Below are 26,350 nucleotides of genomic sequence, written 5' to 3'. Positions count from 1 at the left end.
ACGGAGGTCCGACTCCGGTCGGACGTCTATATCCTGTACACTGGATTGTGGGTCACACTTTTCACAGCGGCCGGTCGTCCAATGACTGTCGAACGTCCGGACCCATTTGGGCCTCCGGACGTCCGACGTTCTCCGGACGTCCGGCCATCCTGTACCCCAAACGGTCACTTTTTCCCACCTCCTATATATACATCCTTCCCTCCCACAGGATAGGGTTGACCATTCACTTTGAGCCTCACAAGAACACTCCTCACTCTCTCTCTCTCATTCATCCACACTAAATCCTAGATTCCCAAGTGTTCTAGGAACATTTTGAGAGAAGTTCTCCAATCAAGTGATAGATCCACTTCGTCCCCTTCTTTGCACCAAAGGAATTCGTGACTTGAGCAAGTTTTTGAGCATTTCCCCGTCGGTCTTGTTACTCTTGAAGGTTGGAGACTCCTAGGCGGTAGGAGTCATCCGGAGAGGAATCGAACTTTGTGATTACCCTCGGAAAAGTTTGTGAGGGTTTGGAGACCACCCCAAGGTCTACCACTAGTGGTTGAGAAACGCCTCCATGGTGTTGTCTCAAAGGGAGAATAGGGTGAGCCTTCGTGGCGTTGGTGTGCCTTCGTGGTAACATCCATCCCTCTAACGGTGACTAGCTTCCCTCCAAGGAAGTGAACATCGTCTTACATCCTCGTCTCCCGGAGTTGCGGTTATTCCTAACCTTAACTCTCTACTTGTGGTTACTTGTCTCTTTACACTTGCATACATTATCTCTTCTTGTGCTTGCTTACTCATATATTTGTGTCACTTGATTATCTTGCTTAGCTCATTAGTATCATACTTGCAATTGTTAGGCTCACTTTCATTTTCCGCATTATTACCTAAAATTGCTTAGTAATAATTAAAATTTGTATTTGTACCTATTCACCCCCCCCCCTCTAGGTCCATCTCGATCCTTTCAGGTGTTCCGTAGGAAATTTTTTGATTTTCATGCTTCGTTCCCAATCAGGTCTTCCCCTGCGGTCGTGGCTTTTCACCCTCCCCAACCTCCTCCATGGCTTTCTTCCCCCCACGCGCCATGAGGGCGGCATATTGCGCCTTTAACTTCTCCTCCCCATTGATGACCATCCAACAATGGGAGATTTTAAAGGATTTGCCTTCATGTTGGACCTTGAATGCCTCCAAAGCTTGGAATGCCTACAGATGAATAGCATGCAAGCATATGGGCAAATGGACATGCAAGCATAAGGGGAATGAAAACAAAGAGGGGCACATGTATACCATATCTTGCATGCTGATGCCGCTCACGGGGCATGCCTTGATGCTCTCAAGGGTGGCACAAAACTTGTTGCACTGTTGTTGTATCACCCTCCGTCGCTTTGAAATGGACACCCACCCACGCGTGTTATGCATTTGGTACGGCGCAAACTTCTTGCGCTCATGGAACTCACGATGGACACGAATCCAAAAGGTCGATGCCTTTTGTTCGACGCCGACCTTGGGGTCTTGCCCAATGTCTCTCCAACACTCACAAAGGAGCTTGTCCTCGGATGGCGTGTATGCCTTCGTCCGCTTGCTCTTGCGCTTCAGCTTCGCCCCGGTGGATTAGTTGGCGAGCTCGTCCTCGAACAAAGGCTCGCCGTTGATGTCCATTTCATCCTCTTCCGCGAGGTTGTAGTCCTCCAGGAACTCGTGGTCGAGCGGGAAGACATCCAGGCCGACCTGATCTTCCATGAAGGCGTTGTGCATGGCGGCTTGATCATAGGTCGCCGGTGTGAATGTCGCTCGGCCGTCTTGGCTTTAGGTCTCATCGGGATAGTAGCCAACCGTGGCAGCACCGCCAGCGGAGCTAGCGGTCGTCGCGCCACCCTCGAAGATGATGCTCTCCATGAAATGATTGCCCGGTTCCTCGTCGCCGGCCGCCGGCATTCTATCGAACAGGTCGCAGGCACCGGTGAGCACGTCGGCTGGCATCTCCCGCGCGTGTTTCCTCGCCCCTCCAGATGATGAGGCACCGGCCACTGCTCGTGGTGTTGAGGTCGATGGGAATGGGCGCGAGCATGGAAGGCGCCACCACGCTCACCTCCGGCGAGCGTTCCCCGGAGAGTCGGGAGGTTGCGAGTAGACGTGGAAGCCGGGAATCGGGTGCTTCGCAAACGCGCGCGGCGACTCTGGCAGCACCATTCGAGGAAACGCGAACGAGCCAGTGCTGGTCGCGGCCATGACAGCGCTGACGAGCTCGTGTTGGCCAGGCCTTAACCCTAGGTAGATCAGGGCCTCTCTCGTTGCCACCGTGACGCGAGCGTTGGTTTCCTCCTGCTGCACGGCGGCGGTGAGGGTGGCGGTGGCGGCTGCTTCATCCCTTGCGTCCGCTGCGTGCCTCCGGCCCTTCCTCTTGGTCGACTCCGCGGCCCGCTCCTCGGGCGCCAGCTGCTTCTTCTTCTTGGGCGCTGCGGCGGTCTTGTGGAGGGCATGGGGCTTGCCTTTGCCGGAGGCGGCGGAGGTGATGCCGGACGAGGCGAGGCCGGTTGCGGCATCGAGGGCATCGTCCATGGCGAGCAGCTGGGAGCGCGAGCGGGCGGGAGGATTTTTGAAAAGGTGTAGGAAAATGGTGGACGCTTTGCCACCGACTAGCGGGTATAGTTGACGCGCGGCGCCCGCGTCCGTCTCGTGTCCGCGCTGACGCAAATGAGGGTCAAAATTGGGCCGAGAATGGATCGGCAGACGGACGCGCGTCCGCGGCAACCCAAACAGACGGGCGCGGACGAACTCTAACCGTCCATGTACGTCCCCGTTGCAAACAAGGAAAGAGATCGCGGCGTATCGCGAGGAAGATAAGAGATGACGGCTCCTTTCCAGCCCTAGGCCACGCCCACGCATGCAACGAGGGGATATGCCGACGTCAAAGGTTTACAGTGCTTAAACCAGAAGTTTCCGGAGGGCAGGGCATACAGCATGTACGTCCAATGAACGGATGAAGGCGCACGATCTATCAATCAGCTAGTGCACTGTACCAATCCAATCAACGGACGACGAATTTGATTAGGCAACAACAGCATATTTACACGCGAAAACCATATGCGGAATAAAGTAGAATCTGCACACAAGGTTTGTGTTAAAAATTCTTCCTTTTCGCACCTAAAAGCGTAACCAAAATGTTAGATGACCAAACATTTGACAGGGTGAAGAGAATTAGCAGTGTGTTTTCCAAAATATCAGTACCAACCACGCCTCACCTACAGCCTAACAAAACATCACAGCAACCATAACACATATCATAAGCTTTCTGTGATCGAACAGAAGAGGAAAAGAATTCCTCCCTCACGAAACAGATGTCTTGCAAGAAATGCAAATTCACCTGAAACCAGTAAGAAAAACGAGCACCTGAGTGCATGGCTCGCTATATGTACCTGAGGCTTCAGCGTTGTTGCTACCATCATTCCAAAGTAACCAGCCAGCAGCAGTCCTCAAAAATCTATAGATGGCTTCCCTCCTGCTGCTGCTGAAAGCCATCGTCCGTGGTGCCGACGAGGGGCTTCTCGGCACAAGGGAGGTGCCAGAGGAGGTGAAGCAGCCCAAGATGTTCTCCCCAAACCCTCTGTTGGAGAACAAGGGATGTAGGCTCGACGACGACGATGTGGAAGAAGAACGGTGGCTGGTCGCCTGCTTGCAGTGGCCCCGGATCAATCGCCAATCAGCTTGGATGCAGACGATCTGATCTCATCGATCACTTCATATTCATAAATGGAGTGCCTGTCAATCTTGAATGAAGATGGCTGGCTCTGCCTTCCAATGTAGTTCTTGCCTACACTGCCTAGGATAAAGTATTTTGTGTCTGAACAAATGTTGGTTGATTTCTTGCATGCCTAGTACAAAATGTTCAACATAACAGAACTATCTCACTGCCAATAAAACTCTATCTTAATACAGGAAGCAAGCACTTGTTATTGGTGAAATTTCTTTCACACATTTCAATGGCCGGTCAAATATACAGCATCCCAAATGATCAACATTTCAGACAGGTGACAGTTCAACCCCAGTCGACAAAAGGAAGCGGAGGATAGCCACCTTCGGGGGGAGGTTGCAGCGATGGAGGTAAGTTGCCCCAAGAAGTGTGGCCCCTTAGTATGTTCCCTGTGAATTGTGAAAGAAATAAACGTAGCATTATCAAATGGAAGCTCATAAAGAGGTTAAGTGCAACGGCGAGTCCAACAGGTGGGATTCAACAGGCTCAAGCCTGCCCTAGGAAACAATTTTTTTATTACTATAGTACTCCGATCTGAGCCTAGCTCACCAGCCCATCTAAAAGCCCATTCACCGTATAGAAGAGGAAAAGAATGCAGCAGTTAGCCAGGCCAGTAGCTGCACGCGCACAAGCACAGCACCGCACGACGCAGCCAGCCAGCCACACCGCTGGAGGGATAAGCCACCAAGTATTTATTTGTCTAATTCTCAAATTACTCTAAGTCAGTAAAATATTAGTCTACTTTATGATATACTCCCTCCGATCCTTTTTACTCTGCATATTAGGTTTGTCTGAAGTCAATCTCATCCAACTTTGACCAAGTTTATATAAAAAATTATTGACATTTACATAACAACACCAACATCATTAGATTCATCTCGGAATATATTTTCATATTATATTTATTAGATATTATAGATGCTAATAATTTCTAATATAAATTTGGTCAAACTTAACTAAGTTTGACTTTCGGCAAATCCAATGTGCAGAGTAAAAAGGACCGGAGGGAGTATTAATTGATTTATTGTCCAATATAATTTGTTCGAAGTCCCCTCAACAAAGAAAACTTGTTCGCAGATTTACAAAAATGAAGAGAAATAGTAAGAGCATGCACTTTTTTTTTACACAAGCAGTTCAGTTATACCCCCACCGAACCTGAATTTGCCCCAGCTAATGTGAACTTAGATCCCCTTCCCTTAATTGTTGTGAGCACATGCCGTCCCCAACTACCAGTGCCTAGGGTTTGTTCCATGCCGACGCCTCGGTCACCGTCCTCTCTTCCATATGGAGGCCTCATCCGTGGCCAGATGAGTGGGGACCTGCCCTTTCTTTGTTAGTTCCAGTATGTCTTTGTTTTCTCTTGGTTTTTGGTTCTCTGACGGCTCAGCAAGGTGTGTCGGGCGGCAATGGTGTGTTGGAATAAAAGAATTGTGCTAATTTGGGCAGATGACTTGCGGTTGGGCACTTGGACCTACATTTCTTTATTTTCTATATTTTGGTTTGAAGGCGTTGTACAATAGTAGTAAGCAACAATGACATCATTGCTTTGGCCTTTTTATTGTTGCTTCTCTTTTATTGATGTATTGGTGTGTCAATTCATAATACATTAGACAATATTTTCAATGATGATACCAATTTAGTTTAGTCACCATAAAAATTTAAGCCCACCCTCCATTTTCTTCCTGGATTCTCCACTAGTTAAGTATGATGAAACATTTATTAAGCTACCCTGGTATGACTTGCCTTTCTAAGCATCAAAATTCATTGCTTTGGAAAAAGCTCTCAAGGATATGACTAGAAGAAACAAACAACAAATTGTAAGTAGCATATTACTAAAGCACTTTAATATGTAGTCCATTATCAGACAGCAACAAGCAGACCAGTTTGCAATCGAATTGCCTCTAAATATCTAAATAGAACCTAATTACTAATAGGAAACGAGGCAAATGAACCCGCTAGTATGCAAATGATTAAATTCAATGATTTTACACCATGGGTTCTATCCAGAAAATGACAACTGAGGCATGCAAAAAATGATGAGCAGATAGCTTGATGCATAACATAATTTTTGTTTTCCAGTGGCTGCCACAAAATAAAAATCAAGTACTATGTCTGGCAAGAGTCTCATGCAAGAAATAGATCACCTGAGAAAGAATTTCCTTCCATCGCCTGATATCCAACAAAATTTGGTTGAGTTCCAAGAAAATTAGACTGTTGCCCCATTGCTCCTGGAACAGGCCCTGAATAATAAAAGGAAATTCAAAATAATAAGGCCTACCCAAAGGAATAAACTCAGTGGAAAGTTGAGCATTTAGCGTGTCAAAATACGTAGCCACAAATTGCAACTAATAACTTGAGCATATAACTCATCATGTAAAGGAGCCTACAGGAGAATGAATACTACTAGTCTACAAGTCTATAAATACACCTCAACGATTTTATAGGCATACAGCTATTTGTTACATGGTAAAAGTATGTGAAGAACGGAATACTGCTTAAATCTCACAGAAGTGTAGCAACCAAACAAAAGTCTAGACAAATATCCACCAGACTACCCAAGTTGACCCGCTTAAGTCAAGTTCAGCATTGCGAAGCAAGTTTATAGGATATGAGTTGCATCCTACATGCCATACATGATGTAAACATATGAACAATGCATTCACCTCAAATCCATACTAGTGGTACCAGAATAGCACATGAAAGCAAACTGACCAGACGGAGCAAATGCTGGGTTCACAGCATGTGGCTTCGGATGGAAGTACCTGCACGCATCCCCAAACTTGCATGTTCCCTGTAACATCATCAATCAAGATTCAAGAAGCTAACTGAACAATCGTGCACTGAGTAACATCGTCCGCAAACTATAGCGCATGAACAATTGACCTCAGATTCATCATGGCACAACCACGTAATGCAGAATGCTGTAAGCTAAACGAGTACCCAACACAAGGTGGTAGTAGGAGCTAAGAAGCGACAAGGTACGTGCCGTGCGGACGAAGTGGTTGCAGACGCCCTGGCCGAGGATAGCGCCGTCGGGCTGGAGGAGGGGAGATGCGCCGCCGTGGGACTCTGCCGAAGAAGACGGGTTTAGGTTTAGGGTCAAGAATGGGAGGGGGCGGGCAAGGTGCTCGAGGGAATGCGTCAGAGGCCTGGAGGAGGGAGGGAGGGGGGGACGTAACCTTGGCGGCGGACGGAGTCGTACCAGAGGGCGCGGGCGCGGTGGTGCTGGGCGCCCTGGAGGTGGCGCCTGCGGGCGGCGGCGGTGTCCTGGAACTCCTTGTCGCAGTAGTCGCAGTAGTACTTGCCCAGCGGCATCTCCTTGGTCTCCTCCTCTGTCTCCTGCTCTGCTCTCCTCCGGGCGCGCCTTCAGGCAGGCAAGTTCGCAATCAGGAATTTCGCAACAGTTTTCTGAAAGGTTTTGCGACCAGTAAGGCCGCGCTTGGATTGAGTGTATTGTAATACAGGTGTATCAATTATACATGTATCTTACGGGATTAGGCTGATTTCCGACCGGAAACAATACAGACGTCTAGGGGCCTGTAATTTTTACAAGTGTATCCGAGGAAAATACGATAATCCAAGCGCGGCCTAAGATGTACAGTAGGTATGTTTCTCTCGACCTTTCTTTCCTGAGAGCGTCTCCAGCCGTTTGGCCCCTCACGGCGCATAAAAATCGCCCCCTGGGGACGAGCCGGCGATTCTTTCGGCGCTGGGGCGATTTTGCGCCCAGTCGTCGCCCCCAGTCGCCGATTTCGACCCACTTTTGAAGCCCCATTTCAGCGAAAAAGGCCTATATGGGCGAGAATAGGCCCATATCCGGCATGGTTCGCCATGCCTCGGCGTTCAATTATCAACATAAATATTTTTTTATCACATATTTCATCACAGAAATTTCAAATACTTCAACAAAGTAGTACAATAACAAATAGTTCAATACAAATTATATAGTTCAACAAATAAAAACTCATATTTCATCACACGTCGCGCCGAGCCTCCATAGGTGCTCTATCAGATCTTACTGCAGTTGATGATGCACCTGTGGGTCTCGGATCTCCTGACGCATACTGAGGTAGGCAGTCCAGGTTGCCGGTAGCTGGTGATCAACTTGGGCAAGAGGACCCTGCCGGTGGTATGGTTCAGTGTCAAACACTGGCTCTTCCTGCTCGCTCTTAATGATCATTTTGTGCAAGATGACACAGCAGGTCATGATCTCACACATTTGATATTTCGACCAGGTCTGAGCGGGGTACCGGACAACAGCAAATCGAGATTGGAGCACACCAAATGCCCGCTCGACATCCTTCCTGCAAGCCTCCTGAATCTTTGCAAACCAGACGTTCCTGCCTCCAGGCACATGGTTTTTGTGTTGGAAATATGCCCTAGAGGCAATAATAAAAGCATTATTATTATATTTCTTTGTTCATGATAATTGTCTTTATTCATGCTATAATTGTGTTATCCGGAAATCGTAATACATGTGTGAATAACAGACACCAACATGTCCCTAGTAAGCCTCTAGTTGACTAGCTCGTTGATCAATAGATAGTCATGGTTTCCTGGCTATGGACATTGGATGTCATTGATAACGGGATCACATCATTAGGATAATGATGTGATGGACAAGACCCAATCCTAAACATAGCACAAGATCGTATAGTTCGTTTGCTAGAGTTTTTGCAATGTCAAAGTATCTCTTCCTTCGACCATGAGATCGTATAACTCCTGGATACCGTAGGAGTGCTTTGGGTGTATCAAACGTCACAACGTAACTGGGTGACTATAAAGGTGCACTACAGGTATCTCCGAAAGTATCTATTGTTTTATATGGATCGAGACTGGGATTTGTCACTCCGTATGACGGAGAAATATCACTGGGCCCACTCAGTAATGCATCATCATAATGAGCTCAAAGTGACCAAGTGTTTGGTCACGGGATCATGCATTACGGTACGAGTAAAGTGACTTGCCGGTAACAAGATTGAACGAGGTATTGGGATACCGACGATCGAATCTCGGGCAAGTAACATATCGATTGACAAAGGGAATTGCATACGGGGTTGATTAAATCCTCGACATCGTGGTTCATCCGATGAGATCATCGTGGAGCGTGTGGGAGCCAACATGGGTATCCAGATCCCGCTGTTGGTTATTGACCGGAGAGCGATCTCGGTCATGTCTACATGTCTCCCGAACCCGTAGGGTCTACACACTTAAGGTTCAGTTACGCTAGGGTTGTAGGGATATGTATATGCAGTAACCCGAATGTTGTTCGGAGTCCCGGATGAGATCCCGGACGTCACGAGGAGTTCCGGAATGGTCCGGAGGTAAAGATTTATATATGGGAAGTCCTGTTTCGGGCATCGGGACAAGTTTCGGGGTTATCGGTATTGTACCGGGACCACCGGAGGGGTCCCGGGGGCCCACCGGGTGGGGCCACCCATACCCGGGGGCCACATGGGCTGTAGGGGGTGCGCCTTGGCCTGCTTGGGCCAAGGGCACCAGCCCCACATAGGCCCATGCGCCTAGGGTTCAAGGGGGCAAGAGTCCTAGGAGGGTAAGGCACCTCCTAGGTGCCTTGGGGGGGAGGGAAACCCCCCTTGGCCGCCGCACCCCCTAGGAGATTGGATCTCCTAGGGCCGGCCACCCCCCCTTGGCACCCCTATATATAGTGGGGGAGAGGAGGGACTTCATACCTTGAGTCCTTGGCCTTTGGTTGCCTCCTTCTCCCTCCCCAACACCTCCTCCACCTCCTTATTGCTTAGCGAAGCTCTGCCGGAGTACTGCAGCTCCATCAACACCACGCCGTCGTGCTGCTGCTGGTGCCATCTCCCTCAACCTCTCCTCCCTCCCTTGCTGGATCAAGAAGGAGGAGACGTGGTTGTTCCGTACGTGTGTTGAACGCGGAGGTGCCGTCCGTTCGGTGCTAGGATCTCCGGTGATTCGAATCACGTCGTGTTCGACTACATCATCCCCGTTCTTTGAACGCTTCCGCTCGCGATCTACAAGGTATGTAGATGCATCTATTCACTCGTTGCTAGATGAACTCCTAGATGATCTTGGTGAAACGAGTAGGAAAATTTTTATTTTCTGCAACGTTACCCAACAGTGGCATCATGAGCTAGGTCTATGCGTAGTTCTCCTTGCACGAGTAGAACACAATTGGTTGTGGGCGTAGATTTGTCAACTTTCTTGCCGCTACTAGTCTTATCTTGCTTCAGCGGTATTGTGGGATGAAGCGGCCCGGACCAACCTTACACGTACGCTTACGTGAGACCGGTTCCACCGACTAACATGCACAAGTTGCATAAGGTGGCTGGCGGGTGTCTGTCTCTCCTACTTTAGTTGAAGCGGATTCGATGAAAAGGGTCCTTATGAAGGGTAAATAGAAGTTGACAAATCACGTTGTGGTTTCACGTAGGTAAGAAAACGTTCTTGCTAGAACCCTACTTCAGCCACGTAAAACTTGCAAACAACAATTAGAGGACGTCTAACTTGATTTTGCAGCAAGTGCTTTGTGATATGATATGGCCAAAGTTGTGATGAATGATGAATGATCTATATGTCATGTATGAGATGTTCATGCTATTGTAATAGGAATCACGACTTGCATGTCGATGAGTATGACAACCGGCAGGAGCCATAGGAGTTGTCTTTATTTTTTGTATGACCTGCGTGTCATTAAAGAACGCCATGTAAACTACTTTACTTTATTACTAAACGCGTTAGTCATAGAAGTAGAAGTAGTCGTTGGCGTGACAACTTCATGAAGACACGATGATGGAGATCATGATGATGGAGATCATGGTGTCATGCCGGTGACAAGATGATCATGGAGCCCCGAAGATGAAGATCAAAGGAGCTATATGATATTGGCCATATCATGTCACTACTTATATAATTGCATGTGATGTTTATTATGTTTTATGCATCTTGTTTACTTAGAACGACGGTAGTAAATAAGATGATCCCTTACAAAATTTCAAGAAGTGTTCTCCCCTAACTGTGCACCGTTGCTACAGTTCGTCGTTTCGAAGCACCACGTGATGATCGGGTGTGATAGATTCTTACGTTCACATACAACGGGTGTAAGACAGTTTTACACAGCGAAAACACTTAGGGTTAACTTGACGAGCCTAGCATGTACAGACATGGCCTCGGAACACGGAGACCGAAAGGTCGAACACGAGTCGTATGGAAGATACGATCTACATGAGAATGTTCACCGACGATGACTAGTCCGTCTCACGTGATGATCGGACACGGCCTAGTCGACTCGGATCGTGTAACACTTAGATGACCAAAGGGATGTCAAATCTGAGTGGGAGTTCATTATAATTTGATTAGATGAACTTAATTATCATGAACTTAGTCTAAAATTTTACAATATGTCTTGTAGATCAAATGGCCAACGTAGTCCTCAACTTCAACGCGTTCCTAGAGAAAACCAAGCTGAAAGACGATGGCAGCAACTATACGGACTGGGTCCGGAACCTGAGGATCATCCTCATAGCTGCCAAGAAAGATTATGTCCTACAAGCACCGCTAGGTGATGCACCTGTTCTCCCTGCAGAACAAGACGTTATGAACGCTTGGCAGGCACGTTCTGATGACTACTCCCTCGTTCAGTGCGGCATGCTTTACAGCTTAGAGCTGGGGCTCCAAAAGCGTTTTGAGAGACATGGAGCATATGAGATGTTCGAAGAGCTGAAAATGGTTTTCCAAGCTCATGCCCGGGTCGAGAGATATGAAGTCTCTGACAAATTCTTCAGCTGTAAGATGGAGGAAAATAGTTCTGTCAGTGAGCACATACTCACTATGTCTGGGTTGCATAACCGCTTGACTCAGCTGGGAGTTAATCTCCCGGATGATGCGGTCATTGACAGAATCCTCCAGTCGCTTCCACCGAGCTACAAGAGCTTTGTGATGAACTTCAATATGCAGGGGATGGAAAAGACCATTCCTGAAGTATTTGCTATGCTGAAATCAGCAGAGGTAGAAGTCAGAAAGGAACATCAAGTGTTGATGGTCAATAAAACCACTAAGTTCAAGAAGGGCAAGGGTAAAAAGAACTTCAAGAAGGACGGCAAGGTAGTTGCCGCGCCCAGCAAGCAAGCTGCCGGGAAGAAGCCAAAGAATGGACCCAAGCCCGAGACTGAGTGTTTTTATTGCAAGGAAATTGGTCACTGGAAGCGGAACTGCCCCAAATACTTAGCGGACAAGAAGGCCGGCAAAACCAAAGGTATATTTGATATACATGTAATTGATGTGTACCTTACCAGTAATCGTAGTAACTCCTGGGTATTTGATACCGGTGTCGTTGCTCATATTTGTAACACACAACAGGAGCTGCGGAATAAACGGAGACTGGCGAAGGACGAGGTGACGATGCGCGTCGGGAATGGTTCCAAGGTCGATGTGATCGCCGTCGGCACGCTACCTCTACATTTACCTACGGGATTAGTTTTGAACCTTAATAATTGTTATTTTGTGCCAAGTTTGAGCATGAACATTGTATCAGGATCTCGTTTAATTCGAGATGGCTACTCATTTAAATCCGAGAATAATGGTTGTTCTATTTATATGAGAGATATGTTTTATGGTCATGCTCCGATGGTGAATGGTTTATTCTTTATGAATCTCGAGCGTAATGCTACACATATTCATAGTGTAAGTACCAAAAGATGTAAGATTGATAATGATAGTCCCACATACTTGTGGCACTGCCGCCTCGGTCACATAGGTGTCAAACGCATGAAGAAGCTCCATGCTGATGGACTTTTAGAGTCTCTTGATTACGAATCATTTGACACGTGCGAACCATGCCTCATGGGTAAAATGACCAAGACTCCATTCTCAGGAACAATGGAGAGAGCAACCAACTTATTGGAAATCATACATACTGATGTGTGCGGTCCAATGAGTGTTGAGGCTCGCGGTGGCTATCGTTATATTCTCACCCTCACTGATGACTTGAGTAGATATGGGTATGTCTACTTAATGAAACACAAGTCTGAGACCTTTAAAAAGTTCAAGGAATTTCAGAGTGAAGTTGAGAATCAACGTGACAGGAAAATCAAGTTTCTACGATCAGATCGTGGAGGAGAATACTTGAGTCATGAGTTTGGTACACACTTAAGAAAATGTGGAATAGTTTCACAACTCACGCCGCCTGGAACACCTCAGCGTAATGGTGTGTCCGAACGTCGTAATCGCACTCTATTAGATATGGTGCGATCTATGATGTCTCTTGCCGATTTACCACTATCTTTTTGGGGCTATGCTTTAGAGACTGCCGCATTCACTTTAAATAGGGCCCCGTCGAAATCCGTTGAGACGACACCGTATGAATTATGGTTTGGGAAGAAACCTAAGCTGTCATTTCTAAAAGTTTGGGGATGCGATGCTTATGTCAGGAAACTTCAACCTGAAAAGCTCGAACCCAAATCGGAAAAATGTGTCTTCATAGGATACCCTAAAGAAACTGTTGGGTATATCTTCTACCTCAGATCCGAAGGCAAGATCTTTGTTGCCAAGAATGGGTCCTTTCTGGAGAAAGAGTTTCTCTCGAAAGAAGTAAGTGGGAGGAAAGTAGAGCTTGATGAAGTATTACCTCTTGAACCGGAAAATGGCGCAACTCAAGAAAATGTTCCTGAGGTGCCTGCACCGACTAGAGAGGAAGTTAATGATAATGATCAAGATACTTCTGATCAAGCTCCTACTGAAATTCGAAGGTCCACGAGGACACGTTCCGCACCAGAGTGGTACGGCAACCCTGTCTTGGAAATCATGTTGTTAGACAACGGTGAACCTTCGAACTATGAAGAAGCGATGGCGGGTCCGGATTCCGACAAATGGCTAGAAGCCATGAAATCCGAGATAGGATCCATGTATGAAAACGAAGTATGGACTTTGACTGACTTGCCCGTAGAACGGCGAGCCATAGAAAATAAATGAATCTTTAAGAAGAAGACAGACGCGGATGGTAATGTGACCATCTATAAAGCTCGGCTTGTCGCTAAGGGTTATCGACAAGTTCAAGGGGTTGACTACGATGAGACTTTCTCACCGGTAGCGAAGCTGAAGTCCGTCCGAATCATGTTAGCAATTGCCGCATTTTATGATTATGAAATTTGGCAAATGGACGTCAAAACGGCATTCCTTAATGGTTTCCTTAAGGAAGAATTGTATATGATGCAGCCGGAAGGTTTTGTCGATCCTAGAAATGCTGACAAGGTGTGCAAGCTCCAACGCTCGATTTATGGGCTGGTGCAAGCATCTCGGAGTTGGAACATTCGTTTTGATGAGATGATCAAAGCGTTTGGGTTTACACAGACTTATGGAGAAGCCTGTGTTTACAAGAAAGTGAGTGGGAGCTCTATAGCATTTCTCATACTATATGTAGATGACATACTTTTGATGGGAAATGATATAGAACTTTTGGATAGCATTAAGGCCTACTTGAATAAGAGTTTTTCAATGAAGGACCTTGGAGAAGCTGCTTATATATTAGGCATCAAGATCTATAGGGATAGATCAAGACGCCTCATAGGTCTTTCACAAAGCACATATCTTGATAAGATTTTGAAGAAGTTCAAAATGGATCAGTCCAAGAAAGGGTTCTTGCCTGTTTTGCAAGGTGTGAAATTGAGCTCAGCTCAATGTCCGACCACGGCAGCAGAGATAGAAGAGATGAGTGTCATCCCCTATGCCTCAGCCATAGGTTCTATTATGTATGCCATGCTGTGTACCAGACCTGATGTAAACCTTGCCGTAAGTTTGGTAGGAAGGTACCAAAGTAATCCCGGCAAGGAACACTGGACAGCGGTCAAGAATATCCTGAAGTACCTGAAAAGGACTAAGGAAATGTTTCTCGTTTATGGAGGTGACGAAGAGCTCGTCGTAAAAGGTTACGTCGACGCTAGCTTCGACACAGATCTGGATGACTCTAAGTCACAAACCGGATACGTGTATATTTTGAATGGTGGGGCAGTAAGCCGGTGCAGTTGCAAGCAGAGCGTCGTGGCGGGATCTACATGTGAAGCGGAGTACATGGCAGCCTCAGAGGCAGCACATGAAGCAATATGGGTGAAGGAGTTCATCACCGACCTAGGAGTCATACCCAATGCGTCGGGGCCGATCAAGCTCTTCTGTGACAACACTGGAGCTATTGCACTTGCCAAGGAGCCCAGGTTTCACAAGAAGACAAGGCACATCAAGCGTCGCTTCAACTCTATCCGTGAAAATGTTCAAGATGGAGACATAGAGATTTGTAAAGTACATACGGACCTGAATGTAGCAGATCCGTTGACTAAACCTCTCCCAAGAGCAAAACATGATCAACACCAGAATTCCATGGGTGTTCGATTCATCACAATGTAACTAGATTATTGACTCTAGTGCAAGTGGGAGACTGTTGGAAATATGTCCTAGAGGCAATAATAAAAGCATTATTATTATATTTCTTTGTTCATGATAATTGTCTTTATTCATGCTATAATTGTGTTATCCGGAAATCGTAATACATGTGTGAATAACAGACACCAACATGTCCCTAGTAAGCCTCTAGTTGACTAGCTCGTTGATCAATAGATAGTCATGGTTTCCTGGCTATGGACATTGGATGTCATTGATAACGGGATCACATCATTAGGATAATGATGTGATGGACAAGACCCAATCCTAAACATAGCACAAGATCGTATAGTTCGTTTGCTAGAGTTTTTGCAATGTCAAAGTATCTCTTCCTTCGACCATGAGATCGTATAACTCCTGGATACCGTAGGAGTGCTTTGGGTGTATCAAACGTCACAACGTAACTGGGTGACTATAAAGGTGCACTACAGGTATCTCCGAAAGTATCTATTGTTTTATATGGATCGAGACTGGGATTTGTCACTCCGTATGACGGAGAAATATCACTGGGCCCACTCAGTAATGCATCATCATAATGAGCTCAAAGTGACCAAGTGTTTGGTCACGGGATCATGCATTACGGTACGAGTAAAGTGACTTGCCGGTAACAAGATTGAACGAGGTATTGGGATACCGACGATCGAATCTCGGGCAAGTAACATATCGATTGACAAAGGGAATTGCATACGGGGTTGATTAAATCCTCGACATCGTGGTTCATCCGATGAGATCATCGTGGAGCGTGTGGGAGCCAACATGGGTATCCAGATCCCGCTGTTGGTTATTGACCGGAGAGCGATCTCGGTCATGTCTACATGTCTCCCGAACCCGTAGGGTCTACACACTTAAGGTTCAGTTACGCTAGGGTTGTAGGGATATGTATATGCAGTAACCCGAATGTTGTTCGGAGTCCCGGATGAGATCCCGGACGTCACGAGGAGTTCCGGAATGGTCCGGAGGTAAAGATTTATATATGGGAAGTCCTGTTTCGGGCATCGGGACAAGTTTCGGGGTTATCGGTATTGTACCGGGACCACCGGAGGGGTCCCGGGGGCCCACCGGGTGGGGCCACCCATCCTCGGGGGCCACATGGGCTGTAGGGGGTGCGCCTTGGCCTGCTTGGGCCAAGGGCACCAGCCCCACATAGGCCCATGCGCCTAGGGTTCAAGGGGGCAAGAGTCCTAGGAGGGTAAGGCACCTCCTAGGTGCCTTGGGGGGGAGGGAAACCCCCCTTGGCCGCCGCACCCCCTAGGAGATTGGATCTCCTAGGGCCGGCCACCCCCCCTTAGCACCCCTATATATAGTGGGGGAGAGGAGGGACTTCATACCTTGAGTCCTTGGCCTTTGGTTGCCTCCTTCTCCCTTCCCAACACCTCCTCCACCTCCTTATTGCTTAGCGAAGCTCTGCCGGAGTACTGCAGCTCCATCAACACCACGCCGTCGTGCTGCTGCTGGTGCCATCTCCCTCAACCTCTCCTCCCTCCCTTGCTGGATCAAGAAGGAGGAGACGTGGCTGTTCCGTACGTGTGTTGAACGCGGAGGTGCCGTCCGTTCGGTGCTAGGATCTCCGGTGATTCGAATCACGTCGTGTTCGACTACATCATCCCCGTTCTTTGAACGCTTCCGCTCGCGATCTACAAGGTATGTAGATGCATCTATTCACTCGTTGCTAGATGAACTCCTAGATGATCTTGGTGAAACGAGTAGGAAAATTTTTATTTTCTGCAACGTTACCCAACATTTTGATGGTCTTGACAAATGTCGACCATCTCGGATAGATGCCATCAGCTAGATAGTACCCCTTGTTGTACTGCCGCCCATTGATCTCGAAGTTCACCGGAAGAGAATGACCTTCAACAAGCTTGGCAAAGACAGGAGAGCACTGCAGCACGTTGATGCCATTGTGAGTTCCTGGCATACCAAAGAAGGAGTGTCAAATCCAGAGGTCCTGTGTGGCCACCGCCTCAAGTACCACACTGCAACCGCCTTTGGCGCCTTTGTACATCCCCTGCCAAGCAAATAGGCAATTCTTCCATTTCCAATGCATGCAGTCGATGCTTCCAAGCATCCCAGAAAATCCTCTTGCTGCATTCTGTGCTAGGATCCGAGCAGTGTCTTCCGCATTGGGTGTTCTCAAGTATTGCGGTCCAAACACTGCCATCACTGCCCGACAGAACTTGTAGAAACACTCTAGGCTGGTCGACTCGGCCATGCGCCCATAGTCGTCGAGTGAGTCACCGGGAGCTCCATATGCAAGCATCCTCATTGCTGTCGTGCATTTCTAGATGGAGGTGAATCCAAGTGAACGGTGCAATACATCTTGCACTTGAAGTAGTTGTCGAACTCCCGGATGGAATTCACAATCCGGAGGAAAAGCTTTCGGCTCATCCGATAACGGCGCCGAAATGTTCTGTCGCCGTGAAGTGGAGCATCGGCGAAGTAGTCGGAGTAGAGCATGCAGTAGCCTTCGAGACGATGCCGGTTCTTTGCTTTCACCCGCCCCAGCGCCGAGCCACCTCGCCGTGGCTTTTCATTGCTCGCCAGCAGCTAGGCGAGGGCGCCGAGCACCATGAGATGCTCTTCTTCCTGGACGTTGGCCTCAGCTTCCTCCTCCAGCAGCGCGGCGAGCACTTCCTCGTCATCCGAGTCCATCGCCGAGGTAGGCAAATCGCCGAACACCTTGCGCGTGGTGGGCGTGCACCCGCCGCTAAACTGCCCCTCCGCGGCCGGAAACGGTGGCCGGAAACGCCCAACTGGTGTCGGAGGGGCTGCCGCGGCGAACCTATGCTATTTTTCCGGCGGGGGAATGGCTATATACCGATGAAGGGCGGCGGGGCGGCGCCGGGATATACCTAGTTGCGGCCGAGAGTGCGGGGGGTGGGAGGCGGTCGGGAAAGAAAATCTTGACTTTTCACCTGACAGCGTGGGCCAGCCGCGCTTTTCCCTTGCGTCGGAGCCCCCAAGCGCCCCCCAGCGTGCCGGGTTCGGCCTGCGGCCGCCGGGCGGAAAAAAGGACCAAACCGGCGCTTTTCGTCGTCCTAGGGGAGCGACTGGGCCGTTTTTTTTGGCACCGGCGCCAAAAAAGTCGCCGGGGGGGCTTGTTGGGGACGCGGCTGGAGATGCTCTGATTCGTCGATCCAAAACTCTCTCGCTAGAGCATCTTCCAGACTGGTGTTTGTATAACGGGAGTATCGATTCAACATACAAGACTGGGTTTTTTTTTCCTTTTCCAAAGATAATTGGATGCAGATCGTGCGCTTGGGTATGCTTCAAACTTTTGGAAACTTCCCAAACAACCTATCTCTGGCCATGCCGGCACTCAGCACTGCAATTCGCCAATCCAGAAGGAAAAGACTGCATAAGAAAACCCTTCAATGAAAACTTAAAACAAACAGAGTTGCATATGTTACAGATTCATGCAGCAGAGTCAAACATCCACTGTTCAAAATCAGCTACAACCATAACAAGGTGAACACAAATCATCTCACGTTGCAACAAACCACTCAATAGGAGCCAGCGACAGGTACATAGTACTGCAATAGCAACAGGTAAACCTTCAATGACAGGAATCTAAAACAAGGTGGCACGAGTCTGACGATCAAGAAACTAGGAAAATCGAGAGGACCCATACAAGGATCACAACTACCATAAATACATTCATACTTCTCTAGAACATATTACAGATCAGCCATGGCAATCTCAATTCTCAGGCGAGGGTTAGTACAGGGGAGGGTGAACCGGTTACATTGTCAAGCTTGCATCGCAGCATACTACTACTCAGCTACACAGGTCAACAGGGTGGACTGGTCATACATCACGTCTTCCAACAACCATAATATAGTTCATCACGCTCGCATGCCTGCCCAACCAACATCCCCAGGAGAAATGCGCACTTGTCGATGCAATTCCAACGACTCGTGAGACAAACATCTCATAGTCATGCATGGGGGCTCTGCTTTCTCGCGTGTTCTGGGATCAATTTTGCCGCAACATCCGCTGGGATTCCTTTCAGTTCTGAGGACAAACCAAAAGCAAAAATAAGATTAGGTGCTGAAAACAAGACTAGGTGACAAATTAGATATTCAAGTCTAACACAAGTAATCACTGATGATCCCAGCCACCACAAATAATCAAGGTTGCATGGCTTACCGTTAGGCTTGAAGTTAAAAAGAGGAGGCAGAAAGCGGCCATTCGGAAGGCGGGTACCCGGGTCCCGAAGCTCATCAAAGAAGGGGTGAACAAGTGCCTCCACCTGGACAGCAAGTTAATAGAGATCTTAGTAAAATACCACAGTACACAAGATCATTGCAAAAGTATTGTATGAGTGCAGTATTCTCTGTGTTTCAATCACATGATGTGCATTCTGATATACTTACAGCAGTGCATCTTAGGTTGGGCGAGTACTGGAGGAGCCGAGAGACTAGATCAACAGCTTCAGGTGGCATCCTTTTATGGAATACCTACAGATTGCATGTGTTAGTAGGCTGATATGCACCAATACCTAACAGTACATAAACAGCACTACATAGATTTGTACCTTGTGCCATGGGTGTGCTTTAATCTGTGGGAATTTGAACTCCGTATAATTGGGGTTCATGCATTTAATTTCTTCCCTTGTAGGAGTACCAAGGACCTGCAGCAAATGATCAAATTCTATGTGATAAGAACTTTTGCCTGGGAAATAAAAAAGATAGCCGATTGCTAAGTACTAGAACTGTTAACTACCTTGATGATTTCAACAAGCTGGTCCACACCACTTTCACCAGGAAACAGAGGCTGTCAAACAAAATGACCTTGTAAGCCAATATGAACTAACAGTGTAGTGCTGATTTGTTAAGGGCTACATTCAAGATGCACTAAGAAAAGCAAGCTGCTTACCTGCCCTAGCATAAGCTCAGCAAGAACACATCCAGCAGACCAAATGTCAATGGCTGTAGTGTACTCGGTAGCACCAAATATGAGCTCTGGAGCCCTATAGTATCGGGAACAAATGTACGATATGTTCGGTTCTCCCTTAACAAGAACTTTTGCACTCCCAAAGTCACACAGTTTCAGCTGGTGAGTGTGTGGGTTTACCTACAGTTATAGTTAAGAAAAGTTAATCCACAGATAAAAACATGTGACTGATTTTGAGACCAACAGAAGATGAGTAAGTTTTCAGCATACCAGAAGATTTTGCGGCTTGATATCCCTGTGGCAAACTCCAATGCTGCCATGAATGTAAGCCAGAGCCCTACATATCTGTCCAAAAATGATAAATACGGGATTAGCAGGCGCCTAAGTATAATGCAGTACCAAAAAAATCAAAGAACATACAGAAATATTACCTGGTACGTATACAGCTTAACATAGATTAGTGGCATGCGCTGGTTCATCTTGTTGTAATGCTTGACAACACGATGGACAGTCTCAGGCACATACTCAAGAACCAAGTTTAGATACAGTTCATCCTTCTCAGTTGTAGAAAAGAAACAATGCTTCAGAGCTACAACATTTGGGTGGTCAAGCAGGCGCATGGTCTGTAGCTCACGGTTCTTGTAGCGCTTATCCTGAAGGACCTTCTTAATGGCAACAGTTTCCCCTGTCTCCAAACATTTAGCCTGCAAAACGGACAGATTAAGGTTATATGAGACACAAGCTCCATGTACACCCAACATTAGTACATAGCAATCACAAGAAAATCTATTATGGTTATATAGAATATCCTAGATGTATAGACAGTTAGCTCAAGACAGTAATACAAAAGAAACGCCTTTAGAGTAGATTCATGCGAGGCAATAAGAGAGCTGGCTGCCAATAAATAATAGACCAGCCTGAAGCTGTTGCAACTAACCTGGAATACAATACCAAATGAACCTTGACCAACAATCCGCTCAGCCATGTAGCTCACGGTCTGCAGGTGCAACCAAGAACAAGATTATTAACACGAAATAAGCCACATAAACTATTCAGCTCAACAAACTAATTCTAAGAAAGATAGCATTAGCAGAGATTGAAGGCATTTAGGACATTTAGCACGTCATAATTATGTTGTTGGCCTAATCATCGAATCATGCATGCAGGCAAACAGATGAGAACAAAAGGCTGCTAATCCTAATCAAATGTGACATCATAGGAACAGACAGTCACCTGTTTCGGCTGACCATTTTTGCCACCAGTAGTTGTGACAATTATGTGTCCAGTCTCTGTTCCCTTGCCATTAATAATAGTAGCTTCCACTTCCTGCATATGTCATTCAAGCCAATCGTTAGGATCAAGTCATATTTTTTGGAAATAAAATAGATCGCAGAAGACCCATCCAGATGACGGTTATCTGACCTTATCATCTCTTATCTTCAAATCGTTCATCTGATCTGGTAGCTTCTCAGCAACCATGCTGGTGCCGCTGCTGTTCTTGTGCCCAGAGGGAGCAACGCCTACTGAAGCCATCTGCTACGGAAGCCAAGAGACGCCGATTCAGCAGCGCATGAAATCAGAGAAGCAGTAGGTGTTTTGGTGTATCTGCAAATCCAATGACCAACATCAATCACATGAAGTAGCAACAAAATTTAGGATGAACAAGCCAGATGTAATTCACGACGGTTAAACACGAAATGTGCCTAACTAGCATAGCCAATTTGAGCGACGAAACGTTTATTTGGCCTAACTATTAGGTCCTGCGCTCAGCGACCTGTTCTCGGGAAAGCAGCTTTCCCCACGAGAAAGTGGACCTAAAATAACGCAGCGAATGGGCTCGCACAAACGTAACAAGCCTTAGCCTAGTCGGGGCATCTCATCTCTTCTGCATCTGTTTGGAGGGCATCAATAGCTGCAAGGTACTAGTACCAGCCTCTCAAACAATCAATACTACAATACTGGGTACGATTTGACGGCATAAATGATCTAGCTAGCAGTAAATAGCAGAAATATTTTAGCGTTCGTACGAGTGCTCCGTGCTGACTAAACACCGACACAAATCCAGAACACACGCCGCCGCACCACATCCCTCCTAAGAACCAACGCCTCGGAGAAAATCGGCTAATCTGCGAGGAATCCTCGCGCAAATCCGGCAGAGATCGCAAAATGGCCATGGCTTCCGTCAGGAAAAGGCGCAGATCCTGGCAGAGTCATAGCCAGATCATGGTCGCCGGAACGAACGAAGAATCGGCCCGAGAAGGAGGAAGACGCCACACGCTGCTTGCTGCGCGGACTCGACAGCCACGGATGGATGGAGCAGAGAACGCGTCTTCAGGGAGGATGCAAAACCCAGCAGCAGGAAGAACCAAATCGGCGAAGAAGGACAAGGGACGCGCCGCGATTCATACCTCCTCCTCCTCTTCCTTGGCAGAGAGATCCCTCGATTCTCCGCTCGCTCCGCCCTGTGTTGCAGCTGGGTTGGCTTGCCCTTTCCTCTCTCCCCCTCTCTCCTCTCCTTTCTGGTTGTCGGGACGCAACGAGATAGCAGTAGTAGTAGTACTAGTCCAGCAGCACCGGTGCCAGTGCCAAGGCCAAGGCGGAGGGACGACGCAGCGGCCGAAATGATTTGTGCCTGCCCCCCGCCTGCTGCCGAGGGCAGTCAAAGCAACCCACCACCACGGGAACGCGCGCCGCCCGGGCACGGCCCCGCTCGCCTCTACGCTCGCCGACAGGTGGGCCGTTTCCTTCTAAGGCCCCATGTGTCGGGGTCGTAGTGCGGGTACGCGTCTCGTGGGGGCGCATGGGGGGCTCGGGATCGATGGATCCATTGGGGTCTGGTTGGCCACGCCTTTTGACCGGTCAAATCTGCGGGGCCCGCAGCCTGGACTGGACTGCCTCGGTGGGTCGCCCTTGCCACTGCTCACCTGCTTTATCGGTCCTCTCGCCGACGCGCGGGCCCGGCGTCACATGGCCCGCGGGACAGCGAGGGGACGTGAGAGGGACGGGTGACGGGTGCCGTGTGCTGCCAAGGTACTACTACTCGCCCTATTTCCCTTTCTTTTCACCGCGTCAGAGGACCGAAAGATTCGAGTAGGTTATGGGCGAAATGACGGGGCTGCCCCCGCCCTTTCCCGCTGGGTCTGGTCTGGGTTGGGTAGATCTGGCTGGGGTTTTTGGTTTGGTTTAAACTCGACGCGGGCTGGTGAACGGTAATGGGTGGCAGTGAGTGGAGAGAGGACCAGCGTCCAGCATGTGGCTGCAGCGAGACGTGGGCAGGGGCGAAGTTTTTTCAGGACCGCGGGCGCGGGGGGCAGCAGGTGCTACGTGTAACTCTGAGGCCAAACTGTGTGGTAAAGTACCACGCTGGGTGCCAAAATTTCAAATTCACCGGCGAATCTCGCCTCGACAGCGGACCTGGGATGAGATCATGGAAATCGTCGGTCTCCGCTCCGCTCTTGAATTGAGAACCCAGCAGCCCCGAGTTATGGGATGGGGGCTCGAGTGACGCTGACAGATGCTCCGTCTTGAGTAGGAGTACCCATTTTGATTGACAAGGGGTTTCGGTTTCAACTCAACTGAACTGAGCGGTAAAGTAAAATACCAGCGATTTTTGTGCGCGCCTAGACCCTGGACTTCCAGCATCTTTCACGATGTACTACTTCCTCCGTTTTCAAATGTAGCTTATATTTTGTTCTCTAAAAGTTAAACATGTCTGTTTCACAAAATTAAGGAAAAGGTATCGACGTTTACAATACAAAATGAGAACCATTAGATTCACCATGAAGTGTAATTTTATACCCTCTCCGTTTCTAAATATTTGTCTTTTTTGAGATTTCAAACGGACTACCACATACGGATGTATATAGACATATTTTAAAGTGCAGATTCACTCATTTTGCTCTATATGTAATCTCTAAAAAGACAAATATTTAGAAACAGATGGAGTATTTCACAAGTAATTGTGTATGTGCAATGCACGCTGATATCAAGCAATATATTAACTGCATTGTACATTAATATTAGATAAAATATATATTATATGTTAATATTAGGTAGGATATAATTATTTCGTTAATGCCAACATTGATATTAGGCATGTGCTAAATGTGTTTACTGTCAAACATGTTTAATGCTAAACATCGGAGCGAAGTAAACTGTTGGATAGATGCGTTCGAACGGGTGAGATATGTTGGATCTCCACAACTCACTATTTTTGTATTGGTATCTCTATCTTCTCTATATTTATTTAGTAAATAGAACGTAAGGTTCTCGTTTCACCCTCTTCTTCGTCCAACCTCTCTATATATGATCGCCCTCTAATTTTTCTCTCAAATAATAATATTCTTTGGAAAGTAAATAAATTCTTACTAAATAAGTGCTTAACAAAAAGGTGATATTTTTTTCTTCCATCCCTGCTCTGATCTTTCTCCTAAATAATATTTTCTTTGGTAAGTCAATAAACTCTTACCAAATAAGTGCTTATCAATAAGATGACAGGTAAATCATGACAATTGCATACAAAAACTTGCTAAGATTTTAGCGCACCAATCTAATAATAGACGTTCAATCACGGGCTAATATATTAGAATGTTTATACTCATGTTGCAATCGCACGGGTAATTATCTAGTAGATATAGATTTAGATATTGATTTATCTAATATTTTAGGTGTTATTAATAGTTTATTCTTGAAACTTAAAAAGTTGACTTTTGAAAAACCTAATATGCACTACCTTATAAAACAAAGGAAGTACCACGAGACACAAATTGCCAATGCATGCTTATAAGATAAAATCAATGGTAAATATAGTCATAGAAATGGAACTAAACACATCATGCTAGCAACAATGAGACACCTAAGGTAAGGCACGAAGAACTTAGGGTGTGTTTGGTTCGGAAACGAAGTAGAATGTAATGTCATGGTTCCATTCCACCGAAACGGGTTGGTTCCGTTCCGGTGTTTGATGAAGGGAATTAGGAGGAACGGAATGGTTCCATCTCAACGTTTGGTTGGGATAGCACGAAATGAGTTTTTCCACAGAATGCATTTGGTTTATCTCAAATCTTTGCATAGAAATGGTGGGAGTTTCACATACGTATATACATGGTCACAATTATATCTCTTTACATTTTATCAATTTCTGTCAAGTACATGTAAAAAATTGGTCAAAAGACAAAATTGACTCAATCAAGGAGGAAAAGCATTGACAAACATGCACACATTTTTAGCATCAAATTATTCAAATTTTCAGCGGCCATTTCATTTGTATTTGCACTTTTGCAGCACCATCAATTGATATAATCTCAAAAGGATCTACGGTTCATACAGGAAAAAAAATTCTCACTGTTTTCTATTCACATGAAGAGTTTGCCATCTTGAGTTTAGCATGAACGCATCCGGCAAAAATCTACAGGCATGAACAAAAAAAAATCTCACTGCAAGCATCAGGAACATGTTGAGTTTGGCATGAACGCATCTTAGTTAATTTTGCGTTCAGTTCAAGCAAAGATACTGAACGCATCCATCAATACTGAACGCCATCTGCTCCTTTCCTCTCTGGCCGCTGCCGCTGCCCAGGCAAGCTGATGCTGCCGCCGCTCAGGTGTGGCTGCCGTTGGCTGGCTTCCAATCCTCGCGCCGAAGTAGCGCTGGCTCGCCGCCCAGCTTCAAGACCGTCGCCTCGCAGCCGCTCGTCCGCCGCCCCGCAGCTGATTGAGGAGAAGACGAGGAAGAGGGTGGGGTGGGGGAAGGACACTCACCGGTGCAGATGGGGGAGAGGAACTGCCGGTGGCGCGAATCGAGGGAGGAGAGGGACGAGGGGAGGCGGCGCACCAGAGAGGAGAGGGCGAGAGGGGATGGGGTTGCGAGAGAGAGACGAGGGGGAGACGGTTCCGCGTCGTCCGCTGGAATTCGAGGTCTCACCTCGTTCCGGATCTGGGCCGAATATTCGGTCCAGGGAAACGAGCGGATCACGTCCCATGCGCATACCAAACACGAGAATCAGGTCCAGGAACAGGTCCGACCCGTGACATTCCAATCCATGACAGAAACCAAACACACCCTTAGGTGCAACTACTCATTTGATCCTATAAAGTAACCGGAGAGGACAGATCCAAACCATCTAATCCCACAATCGAATGATCCAAAACCTCCCAATCTTGAGCGCACTAACAGTCAATAATTTCACCCATCAGGCTGTAAATCTAACACCCCTTTGTGAAAGTGCATGTGGCACTTAATTATATTTTGGTGTGATGACAATATGGTTAGTAGAACTAATATTAGTTGCTAAAGTTTATCTCAAGTTAT

General features: G+C 47.2%; 2 protein-coding genes and 1 long non-coding RNA gene across 3 annotated transcripts; all 3 read right to left on the bottom strand.

Annotated features, from left to right (window-relative positions):
- Window positions 1-3,156: 3,156 nt before the first annotated feature.
- Window positions 3,157-7,168, bottom strand: LOC119275707 (zinc finger CCCH domain-containing protein 3-like). The gene is made up of 5 exons (XM_037556603.1): window positions 6,913-7,168; window positions 6,720-6,802; window positions 6,446-6,524; window positions 5,878-5,973; window positions 3,157-4,122 (listed from the first exon to the last, which is right to left on the bottom strand). The coding sequence occupies exons 1-5, from the start codon at window positions 7,046-7,048 to the stop codon at window positions 4,019-4,021; spliced, it is 498 nt and encodes a 165-aa protein (XP_037412500.1). The 5' UTR covers window positions 7,049-7,168; the 3' UTR covers window positions 3,157-4,018.
- Window positions 7,169-18,614: 11,446 nt separating this feature from the next.
- LOC119275706 (shaggy-related protein kinase alpha-like) lies at window positions 18,615-22,676 on the bottom strand. The gene is made up of 12 exons (XM_037556602.1): window positions 22,450-22,676; window positions 21,464-21,646; window positions 21,275-21,367; window positions 20,979-21,038; window positions 20,473-20,745; window positions 20,312-20,386; window positions 20,024-20,221; window positions 19,871-19,921; window positions 19,683-19,778; window positions 19,522-19,605; window positions 19,295-19,397; window positions 18,615-19,159 (listed from the first exon to the last, which is right to left on the bottom strand). The coding sequence occupies exons 2-12, from the start codon at window positions 21,572-21,574 to the stop codon at window positions 19,083-19,085; spliced, it is 1,221 nt and encodes a 406-aa protein (XP_037412499.1). The 5' UTR covers window positions 21,575-21,646; window positions 22,450-22,676; the 3' UTR covers window positions 18,615-19,082.
- A 2,603-nt stretch (window positions 22,677-25,279) lies between these two features.
- LOC119275705 lies at window positions 25,280-25,967 on the bottom strand. The gene is made up of 2 exons (XR_005135850.1): window positions 25,801-25,967; window positions 25,280-25,448 (listed from the first exon to the last, which is right to left on the bottom strand). It is a non-coding gene; the product is annotated as an uncharacterized LOC119275705 (long non-coding RNA).
- Window positions 25,968-26,350: the final 383 nt, after the last annotated feature.

Source organism: Triticum dicoccoides, chromosome 3B (assembly GCF_002162155.2).
Source record: "Triticum dicoccoides isolate Atlit2015 ecotype Zavitan chromosome 3B, WEW_v2.0, whole genome shotgun sequence".
In the NCBI taxonomy this organism is placed as follows: domain Eukaryota; kingdom Viridiplantae; phylum Streptophyta; class Magnoliopsida; order Poales; family Poaceae; genus Triticum; species Triticum dicoccoides.
This window is presented reverse-complemented; position numbering and strand designations above follow the sequence as displayed.